We start from the raw sequence: 23056 nt of genomic DNA on the forward strand, positions 1-23056 counted from the left end.
ATATATCAATTTAATGATTTTCTCATAACCTGCTGAGGCTAGTCCTAATACATAGTATCATGTAGTTGTATTCAAAACTGTCATGTCAGAAGAAAAAAATTTGCAGCCCCACCAGACCACCATGACACCATGAGGCAACATCACGCCGCCATCCCCGCGAGCGCCTCGCCGACGCGCTCGCCGGTGGATAGCCGGAGCCTACGGTAGTCGTCGTAGTTGAACGCCTTGAACCGGCCCGGGTGGTCCGTGTCCACGAACGCCTCCGGCGCGCACACCCTGTCGTCCTTGGGCGCGAGCAGGAACATGGCGATCGAGATGCGCGGCACCGCCGCCACGCACTGCACCCGGTGCTTCACGTTGTGCAGCCTCCCGTTGCTCCACGCCTGAAACGCACGAGATCGGGATGGGTCCGTCAGGCTCTGAGCACCGAGACGGCACGAATCTGCCAAGAAGTCTATCTCGAGATGGTAGCTAGTTAGCTACCGTGGCGACGTCGCCGATGTTGACTAGGAACGAGCTCGCTGTTGTAATAAGTGCGATAATAAAGATATAAATATTAAAATTCTATAAATAATATAATAAGAGTAAAACTGAACCTATATCATATATACGTGATTATAAAAAAATAAATTATCTATGCAAAAACACATAGAACAAACATTATGTATAGATAACATTAGAATTGAACAGTATGATATATTATTAACATTATCCTCTCCAGGATTCTATCGGCTGGCTCTAAAATTATAAAAGTTTGCTCTTAAGCTGATTTATAGTCATATCATAAATTAAACGAGTAAAGGAGATCACATCTAGATAAAGATCTCGAGCACAAGTTCTATTGAGCAGGTGCTTGAGCATAGGAAAAAGAAAAACACACACTTGTATACCATAAGACTAGCAGCACAACAAGCCACCAAGGCTAAAACCTCTATTACTAAATCAATAGTAGATACTGCTCTTTCCTAAATCAATTAAACAGATTAAGCTCGAGTTACAGACACCAACAACACATGTCCAAAAACTCAACACATCTATGCAATGAACTGAGAGACTACAAAACCTCAAACTCGGTATGTAAGAATCGATCAATAGGATTCAAAGTATGAAAATCAGCTAATGCCTAAATCATCCAACGATCAAAGAACTATTCAAGACCTCATTTATTGTACTCAACTAGCTAGTTCAATTTTAATGTACATGAACATTATCGAGCATTAAGCCACATGTCACCATGCTGATCATATCAACAAAGAGAGGAAGAAAGAGGAATTAAACATCAAAACTCACAGTGCAATGGAAGCAAAGGAATTAATAACTGAGGGCAAGCATAGCAAGAAAGCTGCTACCCCAGAAATCCAATTCGCCGTTGTTGTCGCCAGTATGGAAGACAGTGGTACAAAGCCTCACCACACCGCGTTGACGCGTGCGGGCGAGTGTCGACAATCACAGCTTCGAAGAGCACCAACAAGAAAGTTCCTCCACTGAATCCCTACACAACAAAACTCCATAACCAAAGCTTGAGCTCTCCTCGGCGGCGGAGACAACGACCAAAACCAGTGAGAAATCTGTAGAGAACCAGGAGAAATCAAGGGGGAAAACTGTTTTTCTGTAAGCACTGAAGAAAACAAGCCGATCTCCACCATATAGGCGACGATCACGCCATCTAAACCCCGTGCGCACCCGAAGGAAGCGGAGGGTAGTTACGCCACCGCCTCCCATACGCCGTCACTCGCTCCTCCCAATCTCACGCGATTTTCCTAGCCATCCAACCCTAGCTGCCATGATGCCACCCTATAAGACCACTACTGTGGGCTTGGCCCTAGGCCGTACAAAAGCAAATGGACCATCAAGAGAGCGCGGGAAAAAGACATAGAAATAATAAAAATTTATACAATTCTCAACACTCGCGACGGTGTCCACGGGCACGAACTCGCCAGCGGCGGGTCCAGCACCTCGAGGCCGCCGACGCACTCGTCCTCCTGGAGCACGGTGAGGAAGCCCGACTCCGTGTGGATCTGCACACCGGAGGAGCCCACGGTGTCCTGCGTGTAGTTGTACCTATTCATCCGGAACTGGCACGGCCAGTCCTGGAACGATTGCTTCTCCAGCCCCAGGCTCGATGCTACCTTGCCGGCGACGTCCACGATCAGGTCGTGCATCCTCTCGGCGTAGGTCTTGACGGTCTCCCTGCACAAGATTGCATCCCGCTAGACCAAATCAGGGAGGGTACCTCAACTCCCAACGAAATGGGCAAAGAGAGACGCGACTTTCATCCATCCAAATTACCTGACTTGGGGCAGCGCGTCGAGGCGGGCGCAGAAGGCGTCGACGTCGGCTGGCGCCGCGGCATCGAGGAGCCCGAAGGCCTCGTAGAGCGGGTTGGCGGGGCTGGGCGAGACGTAGCGGTGTTTGGCGTCGTCGGGGAGGTCGAAGAGCGCGCGCACGGCGGCCTTCATCTCCGCCTGGAGTCCCGCGGGCACGCCGTGGCCGGACACGCGGATCGGATATAATCTCTAAACAGACAAGGAAGGATGGCCGCCATCGCTAACAAGCACTCATGTGCGTTCATCGACTTCTTGTTGATTCTAAATAATCCGTACCTCTTCCTATACACATGTGCTTCCGTTGTCCAATCCATTCTGCAGCCGGCTTTGCACAGTTGAACGAGGGAGCTTCTAACGGCTAAAAGACTGGTGGAATAAGGATCTCGTGAAGATACCACCAAAACAGCAGGAAAAATAAGGCGCCGGCCACGAGAACTGAAACCAGACAGCTTGCTCGATCGCTTTCTGTAATCACCCCCGCAGCGGAGTCAAAACCGCCGATGCCGAGAGGATGGCCTACGGTATGATGGCACGGCCGCACGGGGTCTACCGAGCACCGCGTCACGGTATAGCGGTTGAGTCGCGGGCGGCCGAGTTGCCGGGGCCGGTGGCCAGCGCGCACGCGGGTGCCGCTTGGGCCGCGAGCGCGCTTCTGCGAAGTCCACGTCCGCCCGACGCAAACCGCGCGCGTGCGCGGCGCCTGTGCCGGCGCGGCTCGGGGGGCGTGGGGAGACTTGGGTTGGAGTTTTGGATCTGGCAGCAGCCGATAGCTGCCGATTTGGCTTGCGGTTGGCCGATCGAGGCGTTGAATTCGGACGTCGCCGCCGTCGCGGGAACGTGGCGGCTGGGGATTTGGTGAATCGGGCCGGTGCCGGGGTGTTTCGGCGCGGTCCGTGCCCGCTTCGGTGAGCTGGGACGTATCACGTATTTGAACGAGAACATTGTGATATCTCGCCACCCTTGTATATGTTTTACAAAACTATTTTACGTGCTAGAATCACACCAGAACTCCGGAAAGAGATACGCACAAAACGTACGTAAAGGAGGAAACCACGATCCTGTATGCTTTGGAACGTTCCGACAGTTATGTTAATATCGGTGTTATCTCAATACCTATGTTTAATTTTTTTTTTCAAATCGGACACTCCGAATTCAAGTTAGATTCGGATACCCGTATTAGATTTAAGTTATATTTCATATGTCTAAATTTTATTTACCCAATCATATATCTAAATTCGAGTCGGATTTCAACATTAATGTTTGTGTCAAGTAACACTGGTATGAGTACTTACAAATACGTGTTGTAACTTATACGCGTGGCACAGTTCAGTTCGAGTACAGTACATAAAGTTCCCCTTCAACTTAATATATACACGCATGCATGCACCTTGGATACGTCGTCTCACCAAATTGTATTGCGTACGTGCATCGATCGCCACCACGTCACACCCGCGTCATGGTCGACATGGCGCCTCCCCTCCGCCCGTGGGCCGACCTCGAGTCCGGCATCATCTCACGCATCGCCGACTCCTGCGCGCTCAAGGACTACGCCTCCTGCCGCTCCGTCTGCGGACCCTGGCGCTCCGCCCTCCCGCCGCCGCTGTCGCGGCCCCTCGCCGTCCTCTCCGCGGACGACGCCGCGGGCCACCCCGTGTCGATCGCGGCCTGCTCCCTCCACGCGCACCGCTGGTCCAGGCTCCTCGGCCTGCAACAGCCGACCAGGCTTAGCGCCAGCGGATGCCGCTGCGTCGGCGCGCGCGACGGGTGGGTCGCCCTCGTCGCCGGCGACGCCGAGACGGGCGTGGGCGCAGGACCCCTGCTGTTCAATCCGTTCACCGGCGAGGAGATCCCGCTGGACTCGTCGCTGTACGAGCCCAAGCACGAGCTGGCGCCCAAGATCGTGTTCTCGCCGAACCCCACGCCGCGAGACTTCGCCGCGGTGAGCGTCTGCCGGCCCAACAGGGTCGCCGTGCAGAGGGCGTGCGGCGGCTGCTCGTTCATCATCATCGAGGAAACGGAAGGGCTCATGGACGGGGCCGTCCTGGTCGATGTGGCGTACGGCGACGACGACAAGGTCTACTGCCTGGCGCTGGACGGTGAGGTGCACGTGCTTCACCTCAACCGCCGCCGCCGTGGCACCTCCTGGATGCCGGCGGTGGAGGTGAGGAGACTGCTTGGACCACTGCTGAGCGTGCCCCTCGGAGCCGACGCCTTCCCGCCGCCGTACAACACCATCTCCCAGTTCACAGACGCCAAGAACCTGGTGCTCTGCGACGGCGTGCTGTACCAGATATGGAGGCGGCCCAGCGGCGAAGGCTCTGCCACCGTCGACGCGCCGCCCGGAGGAGCAGGGCGGTGGATTCACATCTTTGAGGGCGACGTCTTTGTTCTGAGGTACGACCGAGGGAGCTGCCCGTGCTGGACCGTGGCCGAGGAGAAAGACCTAAGTGGCAACGCTGTGTTCGTCGGGATGAACGATGCGGCGGTGGTGCGTGGCGAGGGCGTGAGCGCTAACAGCGTGTACTACTTTGACGGCCCGCGCGGGAGAGACTACGAGGCCGTCGTGTACAACATGGCAACCGGAACCTCTGTGCGGTGGCCGGCGGCGACCGCAGGCATGTCGAGCCCCGCCTGGTACTTCTTGCCGGCCGGCGAGAGCCGGCGCGTGGAAGCAGTAGCAATTGACGTGGAAGCCACATCTGAGGAAGCAACTTCTCCCGAATATGACGAGATGGAGCATCCTGTGTTCCGTCCCAAAAGAACCAAGAATTTGCTTGGTAGGTTACATTATTATGGTAGTCTTGGTGAAGTTTAAACTTGGAGAGTTAAATTTGCGTTTGTTAGCTTTTGAGTGAAAAAGAACTGTCAATTCCAACTTGTTCGTCAGAATTATAACTGGAAAACTCATGGTTCATACCACATCTGAGGAGTATGCTTGAAGACTGGACTGCGAAAATAAAATAGAGTAAACACAGATAACTCGATCATCTACCCTCCTTATTCAGCCATTACCCAGCTCAGGCGAAACTGGAAACAGATGCTGCTCCAATCGTACTGTGTGCACAAGAATCGCGCAACATATATATCATAACTCTACAGGTCCGGACATTATGTTCTAAGTAGCATCTCCAGCGTGGAACTGAAGACAAATCAAACGAGGAGATAGTGGGAACTAGCTCATGTGCGGTGGTGGCGAAGTCTCAAGTCGTTACAGTAGAACTTCACCCAACAAGGTTCAAATTCCGGTGTCCACCAATTCACTAGTCACTACACACACTAGTGCACTCAGTGCTACCCACATGTGCTGAGGAAGGTACAGAAGAGAGCCCTCCTGATCAGCGCCGCGCCACAAAGCGATCTTTGATCTCTCCCTCTAAGCCTCTGCTGCTAGCTATTGAATGTGTGTATGACAATTGCAGCGGACTGGCGATCAATGGTGTGTGCAAGAGGGGAAAGGGTCGCTCGGAATGTTCACCTGTGGGAAACACTTTCTGCTTGCCCTTAAAAAGTGAAAAAAAAATCAAACAACATGTGGGAAAAACTAAAGATGTCTAAATGGATCGTGCCTACTGGGCCGGCCTGAGGCAAGGCTCTGTAGGCACAGCCCAGGCACGGCACGGGCCACGGGCCGTGCCTGGGCCGAGCGCGCGGCACGACGGGCCGGCACAGCACGGCCCGGCTGAGTCGGGCCGGCACGGGCACGGCCCAACATGATCCGGCCCGGCACGTAAATGCCCGATTATTTTCTATTTTTTATATATATTTTTAATTTTGTATCTATTTTTTATATTTTGTATCTATTTTTATATATATTTTTATCTATTTTCTATATATTTTTTCTATTATATATATTTTTTCATTCTCTATATATTTTTTTATCTATTTCGGCCCGCCGGGCTGACCGGGCCGTCGGGCCGAAATTGTGCCCGGGCCGACCTGGCACGGCAAGGTCACTGACGGGTCGTACCGTAGGCCGAGGGGAAGGCACGCGGGCCGGCACAGCACAGCCCGTTACAGTAGATGGGCTGTGCCGTAGCCGGGCCGCGCCAAGCCGGGCCCGTGCCGGGCCGGCCTGAATGGCCCATTTAGTCATGTTTAGGAGGAACCACAAATTTAGTTAATAAAGTATAAATATGCACCAAATTCGCGCCATAAAGGATTTGAACTTAGGTGATCTCAGCATATATCTACACCCACAATCAATTAAGATAGGCTCAAGTATTTGCCCTTAAATTTGGGCACATCATGGATGTTGTGGCGAGGTCTATGGTGTGGAAGTAAATGTTACACTCTAGCGAGTGCTTACTAATGGTAAAAAAATACCAGCTAAGCACCTGTCCCTCATAGTGGATGGAGTGAAGTGATCCTATTGCCAAGGCATTCAAGTAAAAGAAACATCATTTCAATTCCTGAGTCTATGGTTATATCATCCTCTCCCATGTTACCTTATTTCATGCCTGTTGATTGTGTGATGCTGTAACAACTCAGGACCTGATTGGTAGAGTTCCAAAACCTGATTCTCTTGCTTCACTTCCTGACTATATGGTGAAATTGATTTTGTGGTGGAATTGATTACGTCTTTGAAACCATTTGGCAAGCTGGCTGACTCCTAATTTCTGAGAGAAGATTGTGCTAGAATTGTCCCTTTTACCCTTGGTAGTCAGACTTCTATGCAAGGCACACTGTATGTTGACTTGATACATGCAATTTTAGTTACGGTAATAAGTACAGAATATATGTTGTAACTTGTAAGATAGATTAGATAGTAATATCATTAACTGAATTTAAGGTCAAACCACCATTCTTTAGACAAAAATTTAGACAAGATTAAAATTCAGAAAGAGCAAATCATTGTTTTTGCAATTGCCGTATCACAGCTACAACTTCACAAGAACAGAATGCAAGCACTAATCATCCATCTAAACATGAACAATTTTAGAGTTATCAAATCACACCTACAGCTACACAAGCACAAATTTGCTACCACTGCGCATCCATTTTTGCAGCAATAATCATCCATTCAGTGACCATTTGTAGCTGCAAATATCAGTGTTTCAGATCTACAGGGAGAAAGAGGAATAGAAGAGCAGGGCTTATGCATGTTGAGCGCCAGACGGTGGTTTACCAGAATTGGGTGGCAGGTGTTGGTGGCAGAGTCTACTCAAGGGTTGGAGTGTAAGAGGAGAGGGGCCACGCCAGGGTGGTGGTTGGAGGAGAGAGCGACAAACCCTAAACACCCATGGTCGGCGGTCGGGGGAGAGGGGCCACCAGAGAGGGGCACTGTAGTGGGTTGGTGGAGAGGGGTGAGCCTGCAGTTGTTTGGCGGCGGTCAGTCGCATGGAGGAGTCTGGCGGCATCAACAGTCTCCTTTGCGACGATTGGAGATAGTGACATCCTCTCACAAGTGGCTAGTGTAGGGGGAAATGTGGGACACTCTGAATATCCCGTATTCCCACGACTGCCAAAAAGTCAGTCACACACATAGTAGTATGATACCAGTTTTATTACATATGATAGTAAAGTTTTACAGAAGCAAAGACTTAACGGGCAAGTTTTACAACGCAAATCCAAAGTCTAATTTACATCCGTAAAAAAGACCTGAAAAGAAACTAGAGAAACCACAAGACACGCCTGAACGCAGAAAGGACCTAAAACACAAAGTCATCCCCTAATAAACCATGCGTGGCCAAGGGCTAGTGGAAATTTTTTCCTTCCCTTTCTGCAGCCACAATGCGTACTCTCGCCATATAAACCGAACTCGGGTGCCATCTTCTTTCCCATGACCGGCAGTTGCGCGAGCTCCTTCCCCATCGTTGATCTTCCATCCCCGAGCTCATGTGGGGTGACCTGTGCCACTGAGATGTTCCACACTCCAAGGTGAGGCTCGTCGGCATTTCCCCTGCCTTTCCCGAGCTCTCTTTGTTCTTCTTCGCGCACGGCCGGGCGTCGCCACCATTTACAGCGTTGAACTTGCTCTGCTCACTGCGTGCCACCACCACCAGTTCAAATCGGTCCTCTGCGTCATGCTAAATCTCCTGGAGCTGGCCTCGGCCGTCACCTGGAGACCACTTGCCGCAAGAGAGCTCCACAGAGCCACCCACCATGGTTGCCCAAGCTTGATGGATCAAGCCCAAGGGGTAGATCAGGTCAATATGGACCCTGGACCCACTATCATCACAGGGGTTATTGAGTCTGTGTAAGAAAAAGAAATTAAAGTTTAAGTGATTTTGGGTAATTAGGAAAAATGTCGGAAATAGTTATTGTACACTATTAAATCGGCTGTACACTGGAAAACGCGTCAGAAACTCTTCATAGCTCCAAAAATTATAAAATATGTTATGTTAACTTTGTATTGACATGCTTTGTATGTTAAAAATAATACTAACCATTAAGTATTTCATGAAATTCCTGTAATGAATTAAATGTGCTTAAACTTCAATAATTCATAATTAAATAATGCCATGTCCAAAATTAGCGAAACCAATTTTGCTAGCCTTGTTACGAGCTTATCTATCTAGAAAAAGTATCGGTTCACATGTTATACTTATTTAGCCTTATATTTTAGGTTAGGGCTTGAAAAAAGCCTACTCAAAATATAAATATTGTACAAAAATTAATAAGGATCTAAACTAAATCATTCCCAATGCAATGCATTCATAACATGTGGCACTGCATATCCTTTGAATGTCGTGCGTTGCAGAACATTTCTCATCACACCGCATCATGTTAATTACGATGCATTTTTCATTCTTTTAGCGATCGATGAACCAGAGAGTGATGCATGGATTATCGAGGTTGAACCTGAGCTGGAGATTGATTGTGAAGCATCTAAGCACAAAGGTTTGGAAAACTCTGGTATAAAGCGAGTGATGTTAGTTTCCCGCCATGGTTAAGACAAGTGCATGACGAACCTATGGATGTGTGTCATCTGGTTTGGCTTTCTATCTGTTATGTTATTGAATTCTTCATGATTCATGCGTTCCTATGATTTCGTAATTCAAGTTTTGATGTGATGTTTCATGTTCTTGATTCCTATCTTCGTGATGAACCTTTCATATCATTCATGTTCTATAGAGTGTACCAATCTATGGATGTGCTATTAATTCTTATCGTGTGATGGCATGGTTTGTTTGTTGTCATTTGTGTTTTCTTGATCACTTTCAACTATGTTTACTCAACATTCATTTTCCTTGTGTTTTATTCGAATGAAGTTTCATGAATATCGTTCAAGTTCCATGGACTGTTCAAATCTATGGATGTGTTGTTCCTTTACATTTCATTCATATTCCGGTAGTCTGGATGTGTAATTTAGTTATTATATTCATGTTCCTGTGAGTAAGTGATGGCCCTACTTGCTCGGCTTTATCGATCAATGCTAAGGATGTATTCTGGATTGTTTGTTTTAGGTGGAAATTACCATTTGTTGCTGGTTTTCAAGAAATTCGGGTTTGTTCGTTTTAGACAAAAACAACCGCTCATTGTTAGTTTTAAAGAAATTTAGGTTTGTCCGTTTCAAATGGAAACTATCGTTCATTGTTGTTTCAAGAAAAAGAAAAAATCTACTATTTTCCATTCTTCATTGGCTTTAATGATATGTATGTTCTTCTGGGATCCGTATCGCACCTGCTGAGTGTTTTTACTCACTCTTGTGTTTTATTTTATTTTTAGGTATTGAATGGTTGTGACATGCATGGAAGGGGGTAGAACCACGTTCAACACACTTACACCAATACTTAGTTTTTTCAGTAATGCCATAGATTAGTAATTGCTAGCTTGGTCCATTAAGTGGCTCAGGGTTGTGTTGGTCGAATGTATCGGGTCCATGAGTTGTATTGGGTCCTAGCTTTGGCTATGATACTTTTTTTTCTGTTTATATATATATAATGTTTGTGGAATTTGTGGGTTTTCGATTGTCCAGGTAAGATTCAGGTTCGATGGAGACTCTGCCAAAATTTTCAGAAAGTTTCATATTTAGTGGGATTTAGGTGTTAGGCGGTGACCTTTGGGTAGATGAATACCTGGAGCGTTACAGAAAGATAGGGTGGGTTTTGTCCCGATGATAATGGTGGATAAAACCACCCAAGTGGATAGGGAGGTCTAAAATAAAGAGGAAAGAATTGGGTAGAGAGCTGGTTTATTCTGCTCCCCGCGCCCGGTGCAAAAGATGAGAATCGCTCCCCTGCTTCTCCGATGTAAGCTGAATGAAAAATGAGTGTTTAGTAGAGCTTCTCAGATTCTAAAGGGGAAATTAACCTGGGGGAGCTATACCAAATAGGTTCTTAATATACCTAAATTGCGAGGGAGAAAGAATAAAGCTCAACAATTCCACGATGTAGGAGATCAGCAACGGAATCGTAACCAGGGTTTCAAAATTCGACGGTTAATAAGTGAATATCACGGTTACCGACCTTACCGCTCTGGCTAGATTTTGAAATGCGAACGGTTATCGAATTTGAATTAAAAAAATTAAATTGGATTTGAAAAAAAAAATCCATAAAAAACTAGAGGCAATTCTAAGACGATATGTGAAAATAAATTTTAAAAAAATGGCGTTTGCATTGAGAAATATGTGCTCAAGTATTGTAACATTGGAAAAGGTCAAAAAAAAAAAGAGAAAAAGGCTGAAACGGGCCGAATGCACAATGCAAACGGCCCGTTTCGGCCCAACTCAATGGGATAAGATCGTTGGCTTTGTCGCGAGCTCATCCTCGTGTTCATCGATTCAGCCACAGCAAAAACTTCACCTCTGCCGCGAGCTCCGCCAGATCTGCCAAGTGGCTGAAGCAATCCAGAGGAGAAAGCTCAGAAATAGGTCAGGAGATGACGGTAACAGAGCGCATTTGAGCGGTAACTGAGCGCATTGCGGGGAGCTTCTCACGTCTGGCGACCGAGCGTATTGCAACGGTAACCAAGCCTGTGCGGTCGGTAAGTCGCTAAATCTGAGCGATTTATTGCTTAAATAGGTCGGTTACTGCTAGTAGGACTTGACAGTTTCGGCGTTGATGCGGTCGATTTTTTGTGTGATTCGCTCGGTTATCAACAGGATTCGCTCGGTTACCGAGCTTGGTTAGGGTTAGTTCAAAGTGGTTAGTATCGGTTAGCGTTGGTTAGTGTCTAGTACTTAGTTTAGTTCAATGTTTACTCGTTGTTGGAATTTGTGGAGTGCTAATAGGATGATATATGTTGTTTTGCAGTAATAGATGACAGATAGAGATGTGGTGTTGCAGCACGAGGACAATTAGGCCCTGGAGTTTAGGTGCAATTACTGCAATAAGAAAAAGAAAAACGATGGTGCCACAAGGTTGAAAGAACATTTGGCAGTGTGCGGATCGAATGTTATATATTGCGATAGGGTGCCTCCAGATGTGCATGATTACTTCAGGCGTGAGCTGGATAGGGCAAGAGATAAGGGGAAGGGAAGGTCTGAGGAGAGGCTTTGGAGGCAAGAGTCAGCAAGAGTTTAGATAGATTTGACAAGCGATAATGAGGAGACGAAAGAGGAACAAGTGCAGTGTGCCATGTCTCGGTTTAGGGAGGAGGAAGAGTTCAGGAGGAGGGCAGGTGAGTCCTACGAGCATGGAGGTAGTAGTGTAAGTGATAGATGAGGCAATGCGTTAAAGAGAATGCTTAAGAGGGCATCTTCAAACAGGGAGCCACCATCAAGTGTTAAGGATTACAATGTTGTTGTAGCAAAAACCCATATGCAGTAGATGATTGACATGGGGTCATGGAGTGCGAAGGGAAATTATGCAAAGGCAACTATTGGTTTGGCATGGTCCAAATTTTTTCACACTTTAGGTATTCCTGGTAGAAGGGCGGACGACACATTCTTTTTTGCTGCAGTGAAAGACACGAAAATGGGGTGAGTGATAAAGTTTGCAATAAAATTTATTGTTGTCATTTTTTTTTTCTTTTTGACTTATGACCATCTGTTGTATAACATGAGATGGTTTCACATCTTCAATTGACCGGGATATAGATAGTAAGTAACTGTATAAGTACGAGAGTGCATTGAAGAGGATATTTGACAAGTGAAAGCTAAAATGATCAGAGTATGGTGTAACTATCATATGTGATTCTTGGACTAGACCGACACACATGGATATTATTAATTTATTTTTATATTACAATGGTCGTATATTTTTTCATAAGTATGTAGATGCGACTGGCTACAGCCAAGATGCCAAGTATTTGAACAATATACATTGTTTTACTGCATTGTTAACTTAATATTACAATTATTATATATTTATTTGGTTGATTCGTTTATACAGTGATAAGATCAGTGGTCAATAATGTGAGGCCACAAAATATTGTGCACTGTTACTTTTAATCACTGCGTTAGTATTTGTTTGCTGTATGTATGCAATGGATGTAGTGTCCCGATGATCCAGATCGGAGCTCGGTGGTGTTTTTTTTTTTCTTTCTGCTTTCGCTGTTTAATTAAAATAAAAAAAAGGCATCAGCTGAAAACAGTTATTTGATTCTGCTTCTTCAGTTCTTGGAGCTGAACTGCTGAAGCGAAAGCAAAGCCACAGTCAGCAAGCGCCCCAATCCACCGGCCACCGCCTCCTACTTATCGTTTTGGTTAGCAACCCGGGGTCGGAAGAAGAGCAGCATCGGGACGGGTACGACCAGCAGATGACCATCTTCTCGTCGGACGGCCGCGTCTTTCAAATTTTATATTGAAGATATTTAACTATTTATCACTCTTAACAGTAACAATTCACGCTCGTCGGACGACCAGCTGATGAGATCTCTTGCCGGACGGCCACGTCTTTCAGATCCCGTATTGGAGATATTTAATTATTTGCCAGGTAAGAATTCACACTCGCATTTGATATATGGGATCATCTGAGTTTATGGTGACAAATTTGTTACCCCTCGCATGATGTCCGTTGACAACAGCGGCACCGCGGCGCCAAGTCGTTGACAACAGCGGCACCGTCGCCGTCGGCGTCAGATGCGACGACGGGGTAGCCCATAGTCATGGCCAGCTCCTTGCTTCTATTTCCCATCCGATTGCCGCTGGCACGAATCTCCTTTAATTTGGACCGGGAGAGAGGAAAGCTATTGCTAGGGTTTGAGGCGGGGAAGCGGGTGCGTTGGACCTTGAGCTTGCACTGGATGGAACCTGCGTCGGCTGTCGCCGCCGGCGGATCGCCCAGAGAGGAGGGGAGAACGAGCTGCCCATCTCAAGGAGGAGGTCTTATTTAAATCTTTTAGGGGAAGTTTCACCATCGCCATACATCCCGCGCCACCACCGGTCAACCGAACGCATCCAGCCGCGGTGCCGGCGCCGGAACCGCCGGTTTCACAAGCGCCGCTGCCTCCAGCATCGCGCAACCGTCGGCTGAGCCACCGTCTTCTCCTGGAGCCACCCTCGCCGCGAGTCCGCGCGACGCCACCATGGAGAAGAAGAAGGCGACGACGGCGAGAAGCCATGTGGGGGGCGAGCAGTGGGCCCGCCCTTGCGTTGCTGTCGTCTCCATGGCCTGGCTGCCCTCCTCGACCTGCTCCACCTCCATTGTCCTCACCCCCGGAGCTGCTGACGGCTGACCACATACGACAAATGCTCCATCTTCAACATCTTCTCTCCTCTGTTCGCGTCGCCATTTGTCAATGCGAGTCATATATTCTCGAATCCGCACGGCGGGGCAACATGCTTGATTGAGACTGGTGCCAGCACTGCTCGCTTTTGGTCTCCATTCGAGCTGTTGATCCATGCAAGTATGCAACTCTATGCTAGTCATATATTCCGGTGATTGGATGCAAATATGCTAGTCATATTTTCCCTGTGTCAGGCAACTCTTGTTGGTCGAACGCGACAACGTTTGCATCGCACTTCTGAGTTCTGACATGATTTGGTCAGTCTATGTACACGAAGATGCAGGCAGAGAAACTTGGGCGATACATTGCCTCTTGTTGAAGAAGCATTTTGGTATGTCAACATGCATGCAGAAGTAAACCTAGTTTCGACGAACATAGAGCTAAAAAGAATATACCATCGCTGCCCCCCCCCCCCCCCACCCGGGGGCCCAAAAGAAAAAGAGCATGAAAATGTTCGTGTAACATGATTTTCTTTATGCAGGCAGCCAGGGATTACGCAAGTCCAAACTTTATTTGGGTGCTAGTTATGTAATAGCTCACAGTTCGATAATCAACCAGCAAAGCAAAGAACAACGTTATTACAGGACACCAAACAATGTCATTCACAGCTCGATAATCAACCAGTTTCGCTTTTATTGGAGCAATGTAATGCGGTAGAGTAGACGCAGCAGCAGCAGCCGTACGCCAGTTCGTTCGTTCGAGGCACAGCGGATGAAAGCTCACAGCTTCGAAATAAGGCCGTTCTGGATGGCCTTAGGCAATTCGGCTTCCTTCACATCTGCATCAGAAGAGGCAGGAGGCACGTCGATCGCAGGCGAGCAGTTGAAGAATCCATGTGGCTGCAGGACAGAAACAAATTCATTAGAAATTATGAGCAACAGAAGCCAGCCTAAGATATGTAACGAAGCAACAAAGGGATCCATTGATTCAATGCCTATGACAAAAAAGTACTGAAAGACTCAAAACTGATACCATGAGCATGAAGCCGATGCGCTCCACCGGCATGACTGGCCAGTCTTCCAGCCTCGGGATATGGGTGAGACCGAACACATACCTGCAGATGGGGAACACAGTCTCGTAACAATTTGCAAGGTGTAGATTCAACGAGCAATGCAAGTTTTTAGCGTCGGATGAATGGTGTTCAAGAGAATTGAGTTCAGTGAAGAAATAAGTACCAGAGAACAATGTCAGTTTCCTCCAGGGGCCTATCCTTCTTGACCCATGTAGGTAAACCCTCATGAATACGCGGATTCTGATTGGGGAACTCCCCTCCAGGGAACATCTCGTCCCTCTTGAATGGCGTGATCCAGAGGTTGTGCTTTAAGAACCCAGCTCTCCTTAGAAATTTCGCCTCGGGAAGAGCCAACGGCAAACAGTTTGAACCCGGCACGAGCTTGTAACCAGTTGGCTGCCCAGTACGATTTACAGTTCTCGTGTTCCTTACCTGATCATCATGCGAACAAGGGTCAGAATAAGGGTAAGATTGAATATGCTCGATAAGTGATACGATTTACAGTTGGCTATGCTGTCATCTCTATTCATGGAAGTGGTTCCATACTACTTTGGTGGAAGATCAAGAGTAGTGCAATTACTAAGGAAAATGCAAGACAAGACAAACTGCTACCATTATCACCAGAGAACAGTCAATATGTTTCATCTGTTACTGAATGATCAATAGTATCATGTTATAATGTTGGGCAGAATAATTAAAGGCCAAAACAAGAAGCACGAGATCTTACTATCCAATGGCGTGCAGATGACGGATCACAATCTCGCATTGCTTGCAACTCGGACTTCAACAACTTCTCTTCCGCATAGAAAGCATTGTTATGCACATTATGCGGTCCTGCACTTTCCACTTTAACATTAACCTCGACAACCTGTGGGAGGGCGAAAGGAATGTGTGTAAAAACTACCAATCACCGTGGCTTTGACATAACACACAGATACTGCATTTGATAAAGGCACATGCAATACAAGGTGGTTTTGCACACTAGGGACTAACAAGCATAGAAGCAGCCCTGCTATGGAATTAAACTACATGGTTGAACAGAAGCATTTTGAGCAGACTGAAGCAACTTATATTTAATTATTTTCCATGAAGCTTGCAATTTAAACAAATATTCATTTCAATTTCTTTTCTCTGATCCAAAGATATAACGGAATTTGGTGTACTCAAAAGCAGATCATAAATTTATCGGTGAGCAATTCCATTGGAAAAAAAAAACTAGATGCCAAGGCATAGAAGGCCACCCACCTGATTATAAGCCTCGTTCGGTTTGCAGTCAATAGCCATGTCCATACGGGCAACAAAGAAATGCTGATGAACAGGTGCGTACAAAGCAGGGGAAATAGTTGTGCCATATCTCCTCGATTCCCCAGGCATCAGAGCTCCCAAGCTGAGAATTCCAGTAAGCTTTACTTCTGCTTCTATTTTGCCATCCTACGGCCAATAGGAGCAGTAAATAATTACAATGCAAATGTAAGAACAGTATCAAAACTTTGTAGACAACCATATTCAAAGCTGGATTCAATAAACCTTCAGCAAGTCTCTTAATAATCACAATAACCGGCTGCAAAAAATTATATATTCACAATAACCAAATTGAAAATCTTTCACGCATACGTTAGAAAACTTATATAACAAATATTAGCTCTTGTACGTTAAATGCTAATAGCTTTGTAACATTTTAAGAGAAAAATAAGCTAAACAGTTACCTGATAAAAGTGCCAGTAAAAACCATATTCATAGTTTGCAACTGTACAGATAAATGAGACAGTAAGCCTCCTTGATCGCCTAACTTCTGCTAAACCAGTTCTCCAATCTTGGTGTTTCCAAAGGATTCCATGGTCCTCCTCATGCAAACAAACGCAGTTCTCAATTGTCTCCACGCCACCAGTAAAGTTTGTGAAATGTGCATCAAAATACTTTATGTAGCCCAAGCAGTCGCACCCCTGCACAAAAAGAATAAATAATACAATCCTAGCAAAACTAAAATGTCCAAAGAGTGAAATCACCAAGAACCGAGTGAACTACCTTCTTAAGAGAATGAGCATTTTTCCCGAGTCCATCTTCTCCAGCATCAAATGCATTCTTACGATAATGTGGTTCACTTGGATCTCCATAAGGAACAACCATCTCAACAAAGCTCAACCTATGAGCTATAGGTCGACGTCCACGGCTACCATCAACATAAGCAACAGAATGGATAACCAAACCTTCTTTGGGGGTGAAGCCAATACGGAAGTTCCACTGACCAACACCATTTAGTGTTATTAGTTTCAAAGGGCACTATTTTTTGTTAATACTAGCATTATAGGTAAAATATCACAGCAACCACCTACCTTCTGCCATTCCACAAAATAGCCATTAATGCGGAAACTTGGGCCCTCAGGCTGATTGATAATAAGTGGTTTTACATCACTTCGATCAACACCACCTCTTGTTTCCCCAGGAGTGTAGTTTCTCAAATGATCAGGTGGGGGGAGAGGAACCAACTTCCTATCTTCAAACTCAATCACAGCATTATTCTGCATATCAACAACAACATGAATCCCTTCCACAGGACGCGCATAACCATTTTCCATGGGGCTATCACTCTCAGTTCTGCAAAATATTAGAGGCTTGCCAAGTCTGCGACTGGGAGCATCAGCATCGCCGTAGTAGCCAGCACACCTGATGATTTATAACAAGGTTATTCAATATGATAATGTAAGCTGATAGATAGGCAAAATGAAAAATGCAACAAAAAATCTTTGCAGATAGCTTACCAGGCATCTACCATAACAAGCTCCATGTCATCCACGCCTCTTCTCTTCATAGCTTCAATAAATGGGGGATAACTTTTGACAGTAGCTTCGCATTCAGCATACTCCATAGCATCCTGTGAAATATAAATTTCAAATTTAATGCTGCACAAGGTAAAGATCTAAAAGGAACTTCGAGAGACCAACAATTCAGGCAGCTAAATGTTAGAAAACTAACAAACAGCGACTAAATGATTGGAAGATTGAGACAAAAATATAAGGCAGGCAATATCCTAAACGATTTGGTAGACATACCATTGCAGGCTGAACATCTGGAACAACTTCAGATGATATCACCTTGCCTCTGTGATGTCCACCCCGAGTAGCTGCATGCACTTCAGAGAGTTCTACTATCCAAATGCTAGTCTCATTTGATTGTTTGTTGTAGACAACAAGCCTGGCCCTCCTTGGAGGCAACCTGCCTGGAATAACAGCAGAACCTTTGGTTCTAGGGAGCAGTGATGGTTGGAAAGGTGGGAAAAAGTAGGCATCAGCTAATGCCACAACATTCTTTTCTGGTTCCAACAGCACAACTTCAACAAAACGCATGCTGTCTCTTTCCTGCAATTATAGAACTTTTCATGTCAATTTTTTATTTTTTCAAGCTTGCATGGAAAAGTATCTGAAAGACTTTGTTGACATACCTCAGGAGATCTTCCAGCAGCTCTTACAGTTGCTACAGCAACTGCAATTTCAGCAGCAGATAATGGGTCTAAAGGGTGGCTTCTCTGGGCTCTGGTCATTATAGGTATCCCTGCATTTTTTTATTTTTGGTCCAGCAAAACATTAGTTCCGTTAAGACATGGTACACATTTCAAATAGCATTTAACTATTTAAGTTATAGCATATTGAATAGATGGTGAATTCAGATAACTATGTAAGGCAGGAGTGTCATTCTGCCATGATGAGCAATTAAGCGAGAATAAGGGACAATAGATGCCTATTAAACTACTTCCACATACAGTTTTACAAAAATTTCTAAAATACACATGAGTCATTCATCAATCACAAAATTCCAGGAACAAAATAAGCAGGACAATTTTTAGCATAGGTCAAGCATTGATAATAGATAATTTGGCGGGTCAGCAGCACCATGCTCCCCTGTGCTTATCACGAGGTCAAAAGAGGTAGCACCTGAACAGAAAAATGTTTGACCTCTCTCCGAGGCAAAAGATAAACGAAACTGAAATGGAATGAACCACACAGTATAAATGCAAGTCTTAAAATACTGTTTAATCAACTAGTGCCCCATGTCCTGGATCTAGATATCTAGTTGCTGGTTAAAACAAAATTTAAAGTTGGCAGAAGAAAATCTAGCATATGTCCCAAGACAGATCGATGCCCTTCATTTATTCACTACAATGGCAAAATCACCAAAACTTATGATCTCATTAGATTAAGCACAATGAGTATCAATCATCATTCATACTTAACCACCTCTCTGCACAATAAAGAAGTCAATGGTCGACAGGAATAAATCTGAGAGTTTGATGCCATATATGTTTTTTTTTTCCTCAGGAAATCCCTGCCAGTATCATCAATTGATCAATATAAGTACTATTTCACTATTCCACTGTTCCTCCAGAAGGACATCTGTTGAGCTATGCGGTGGCCATAAAACAGTGTGACCGGAACATGGGTGCGGGAGTCGAAGTTTGACTTGAGTAGGGGTGCTGACTCGGCAAACTCGAGAATATAGGATTAAGGGTTTCTTCTAATATATATTATGAGTTGTATTTATTTTTATATTTTAAACTTAAGTATATATATAAAAGATATGTATAACATAGACATCTACCTATTCTTTAATACACTAGAAAGAGAAATAAAATTGTACTTCTAATTTTAAAAAAGAAAAGAAAAGGATACAGGTGAAATGGGCCTTTTGTTGGCTCATCCAGCCACGTCAAGATGCCCTAACACCTCCAGCCTCCAGCCTCTCTTCTACTCACACCACCACATCCACTCATCTCCCCTGCCGCCTCCTCCTGATCCCCCCCCCCCCCACGCAGCCGCCTTCTCCCTTTCTCCCCTGTCGCCGCCTCCTCTTCTCTCCCGTGGCTCGGATCTAAGCAGCAACCAATGAAAGGGGATGGCGTCGGTGCGCCAGGCTACCGGTGTGCGACGACGTGCTTAGCGTGCTATAAGTCTGCCTCCTCCTCATCTCCCTTGCCATGAACACAGCCACAACACATCAAATCCGTGTTGCACATGGCATTTTGCAACACCGTAGTTTTAAACACGCGTGTCCCTATAACACCACCCAAGAGATAGGCCATCAAGAAGGATCTCTCAAATCTTTAATGATATTTTTGGTTGACACGAAAGTTCAGGGTGATATGAGGTCGTTTGCCCATTCCAGTCAAAACGACACAGAAGTCCACGTCACTCCGAGCATCCTTTGAATTTTGAAGGGTAGCAGCAAGGTACATGCTAGACAACGATCGCTGATCTTGCGTACACCCCACCAATTCAGGATCCTCACAAACACTACTACTATAAGATATGCCCATTGCCCACCATGTGGACCGGGTGGACCAGCCTGCATCAGCAGCTGACTCAAAATAATCAAGCAGCTTATCCAGATCGGGACATTTTATTTACTTTCCTATAGAAATCCTCGTCATCAAAAAAAAAGTATGGAAGGACAAAATGATCACTGCAACTAGTGATCACTAGTGATTAAAGATAAGGTCGGAGTACCATACTATTATCGAGCACAAAAGCCTGAACAGTAATCAACAAAAACGAACTATTTGGAAATTTGCGACTGTAAGTCCCACTAGTACGGCTGCGCCATCACATCAAGCCCCCCGGCGATCTAATCATCAATTACCCAGATAAAGTAAGGCAGAGCAAACAACAAATTATTATTGTTATGGTAGACTAATGCTGCTATAAGATCTAATCAGATGTTACTTATGAACAGCACATCCTCTGGTTGCATGCACAGGAAACAATGCGTTCTGTACAACTACCACCACTTGATTGCGTTTCCCGCACTCACATCTGAGCTCACGAAAAATCGTGATCGACGGAAACACTACCTCACCTAATTTAGGATCCATGCACGGGACGGCACTCCCGCAACACTTCTCGTGACCCAATCAACCACGCCCGCTTCGCAAACAACTCGAACTACCTACGATCCAACTTGATCGAGAGAGAGAGAGAGAGAGATCCCGGTTTACCTTTGGAGGAGGCCTTCGCGGTGGTGGGCTGGACCGCGGCGATATCCTCGATCACGGCGCCGCCTCCTCCGACCGATGCGGCCACGCGCTCATCGCCCGTGGCCATGGAGACCTTCCCGGCCGGAGACGCCGCGATCGCCCGCAAGGGGACGGGGGCGCCACGCGCGGGCGCGGCGCCGCAGCAGGCCGGCGCCTTTTCCTCAGCTGCGGCCATTGGAGCGGATTCGCGAGCTGACCGTGTCCGTAGTCTCCGCCTCCGTCTCCGCCTGGCCGGCTCCCACGATCTGACATACAGCACAGGCCTCCGCCTCCCGCGCCTTCTGCCTCCCCTCCCCTCTCCGCTGCCTCTTCGTCTCCGGGGCCTTTGAAGCGTACGAGTTCGGGCTAGGGTTCCGGGAACCCTAGGGAACGGAGCGGGGTTCTCTCCGTCCGCGGGAAGCCGCCGAGGAGGGGAAGCGGGTGGAGAACTGGAGACTGGTGGTGGCGCTGGTCGGGTGGCGTTTGGGCGTCGGGTGATTTGGAGAACGAGGCGACGGGGCGTCACGTGGATTTTATAGAAAGGCGAGGGGAAAGGTGGCCGGGGGTGTGCCCAGTGCGTGGGCTGGACTCTTCTGGGTCTTGCATTCCTAAAATGCTAGTAGTTACACGCTATTGTACCCACGAGATTGCTTGGATTGAGCTTCTATTTAATCTGATGTTAATGTACGAAATTTTAGAGGCGAGTTTCTTGTTCAAAAATAAAAGAAAATTCAGTTAATGCTCTGTGCATGTTGGTTCAAATATAATGGCCGAGCTTCTCTCTCCTACCCCACGCACGGACTGCTCTTTTCTCTCAACCCCTCTCTTCAAACAAAACAATGCCTATGAGATCTCCCGCCCACCACCCTCCTCCGGATTTAGATCTCCTGAGCTCATACCGTTTGAAGTCAGAAACACTGTAGCATGACTCATGAGAAGTTGTATTTGTATCGGACGTATAAGATTCAGTGATACAATAACGCTATAAACAGTGAACATGAACAGCATTTTAATGAAAGTAAATCTGTGCAGTATTTGAAGTCAAAGATACTAGTTTTTACTGTAGTGCCGGACATATTTTACTGTTGCACTCTGTCTTCAGAGGATCCAAATCCCCCTCCTCCAGTCTCTGGTTGCTACCATCAAATTCGTGACATCATCATTCCCCCGCGAGATTGCCAGTTTGATACTTCTATTCCAGATAGGAATGTAAGTAGATATTCAATAAATAATTTTAGATCACTATTTTGTTTTTTTAACTTTAATTATATGAGAATAAATTTTTAATTTATTTTTGGGTTTTGGATCGATCGATCAATAACTAAAAAAATACAAACTTGCATCACAGCCCTAACCCGAGGGGATGTATTTATGATGAACATATATAATTGCATAAAAAAGAATTGCAACTACAGTCATATGCATTTTCTTCGTGCCGTTGCATGCTGACGGTGATGAAAACCTCAAATCATGCACACGATGATAATATGTAGCAATCGATTTTTACTTTATGGGATGGGTCTCTAGCTAGTCACTATGCACTTGTGACAAAAGTTGCATGAGTTTTCTTGCATCACGAAACCTAGTGACTGTGATGGACCCGGGAAATTTCGATAGTGTAGTGTGCAACAACATATTGCAACACACACTCGTCCTTTTATGCATGAATGGTTCTTGCCATTCCTGAACTGTTTGTCCGATAACTAGCTAGTTCCTGAAACGATTTTCTTCAGTTACGCAGCATGAAGATACGATAGGTAATTTATCACGAGATGGTACGGTATCAAGGACTTGCTCTATTGTTAGTGACACATCACTCACCTAGTTCTAAAACATACATACATGGGATTAATATCAACCAATTATGCCTTAACACTGCCTGCAAAATGCTGAACACATGCAGGAGTTATCACCGTTAAAATAGATGAATTGATCTACGAATCCTTCGGCTGGAATAGATGAACGTATATATATATATATATATATATATTATGTGACTAGATGTATTGTAGTTAACTGTTACGTCACCCCGCAGTTACGTAAAAACAGTATAGTTACGACTCACAATATAGATTAGTTACTACAAACATATATGGTTTTTTT

The 23056-nt window shown here is 46.0% G+C and overlaps 2 protein-coding genes and 1 pseudogene across 2 annotated transcripts; 1 reads left to right on the plus strand and 2 right to left on the minus strand.

The window, feature by feature from the left end:
* Positions 1 to 92: 92 nt before the first annotated feature.
* On the minus strand, positions 93 to 3785 carry LOC133889513 (2-oxoglutarate-dependent dioxygenase DAO-like; annotated as a pseudogene).
* On the plus strand, positions 3784 to 13016 carry LOC133889514 (uncharacterized). The gene is made up of 3 exons (XM_062330010.1): positions 3784 to 5104; positions 9084 to 9167; positions 12826 to 13016. The coding sequence occupies exons 1-3, from the start codon at positions 3784 to 3786 to the stop codon at positions 13014 to 13016; spliced, it is 1596 nt and encodes a 531-aa protein (XP_062185994.1).
* Positions 13017 to 14429: 1413 nt separating this feature from the next.
* Positions 14430 to 21468, minus strand: LOC133888174 (amine oxidase [copper-containing] zeta, peroxisomal-like). Its single transcript, XM_062328325.1, has 12 exons — positions 20936 to 21468; positions 18389 to 18498; positions 18000 to 18305; positions 17709 to 17821; positions 17283 to 17613; positions 16975 to 17190; positions 16656 to 16892; positions 16195 to 16380; positions 15677 to 15817; positions 15113 to 15381; positions 14910 to 14991; positions 14430 to 14776 (listed from the first exon to the last, which is right to left on the minus strand). The coding sequence occupies exons 1-12, from the start codon at positions 21147 to 21149 to the stop codon at positions 14657 to 14659; spliced, it is 2325 nt and encodes a 774-aa protein (XP_062184309.1). The 5' UTR covers positions 21150 to 21468; the 3' UTR covers positions 14430 to 14656.
* Between the last annotated feature and the right edge of the window lie 1588 nt (positions 21469 to 23056).

Source organism: Phragmites australis, chromosome 13, assembly GCF_958298935.1.
Source record: "Phragmites australis chromosome 13, lpPhrAust1.1, whole genome shotgun sequence".
Classification (NCBI taxonomy): domain Eukaryota; kingdom Viridiplantae; phylum Streptophyta; class Magnoliopsida; order Poales; family Poaceae; genus Phragmites; species Phragmites australis.

What these genes read in the sequence shown, in the direction of transcription:
- LOC133889514 (XM_062330010.1), top strand. Translation starts at nt 3,784, where the DNA reads ATGGTCGACATGGCGCCTCCCCTCCGCCCGTGGGCCGACCTCGAGTCC. An exon ending in AAGAACCAAGAATTTGCTTG is followed by an intron (nt 5,105 to 9,083) that starts GTAGGTTACATT and finishes TCATTCTTTTAG; the next exon opens with CGATCGATGAACCAGAGAGT. An exon ending in TGAAGCATCTAAGCACAAAG is followed by an intron (nt 9,168 to 12,825) that starts GTTTGGAAAACT and finishes CTGCTTCTTCAG; the next exon opens with TTCTTGGAGCTGAACTGCTG.
- LOC133888174 (XM_062328325.1), bottom strand. Translation starts at nt 21,149, where the DNA reads ATGGCCGCAGCTGAGGAAAAGGCGCCGGCCTGCTGCGGCGCCGCGCCC. An exon ending in ATGCTCATTCTCTTAAGAAG is followed by an intron (nt 16,893 to 16,974) that starts GTAGTTCACTCG and finishes CTTTTTGTGCAG; the next exon opens with GGGTGCGACTGCTTGGGCTA. An exon ending in GAAACTGACATTGTTCTCTG is followed by an intron (nt 14,992 to 15,112) that starts GTACTTATTTCT and finishes CCCCATCTGCAG; the next exon opens with GTATGTGTTCGGTCTCACCC.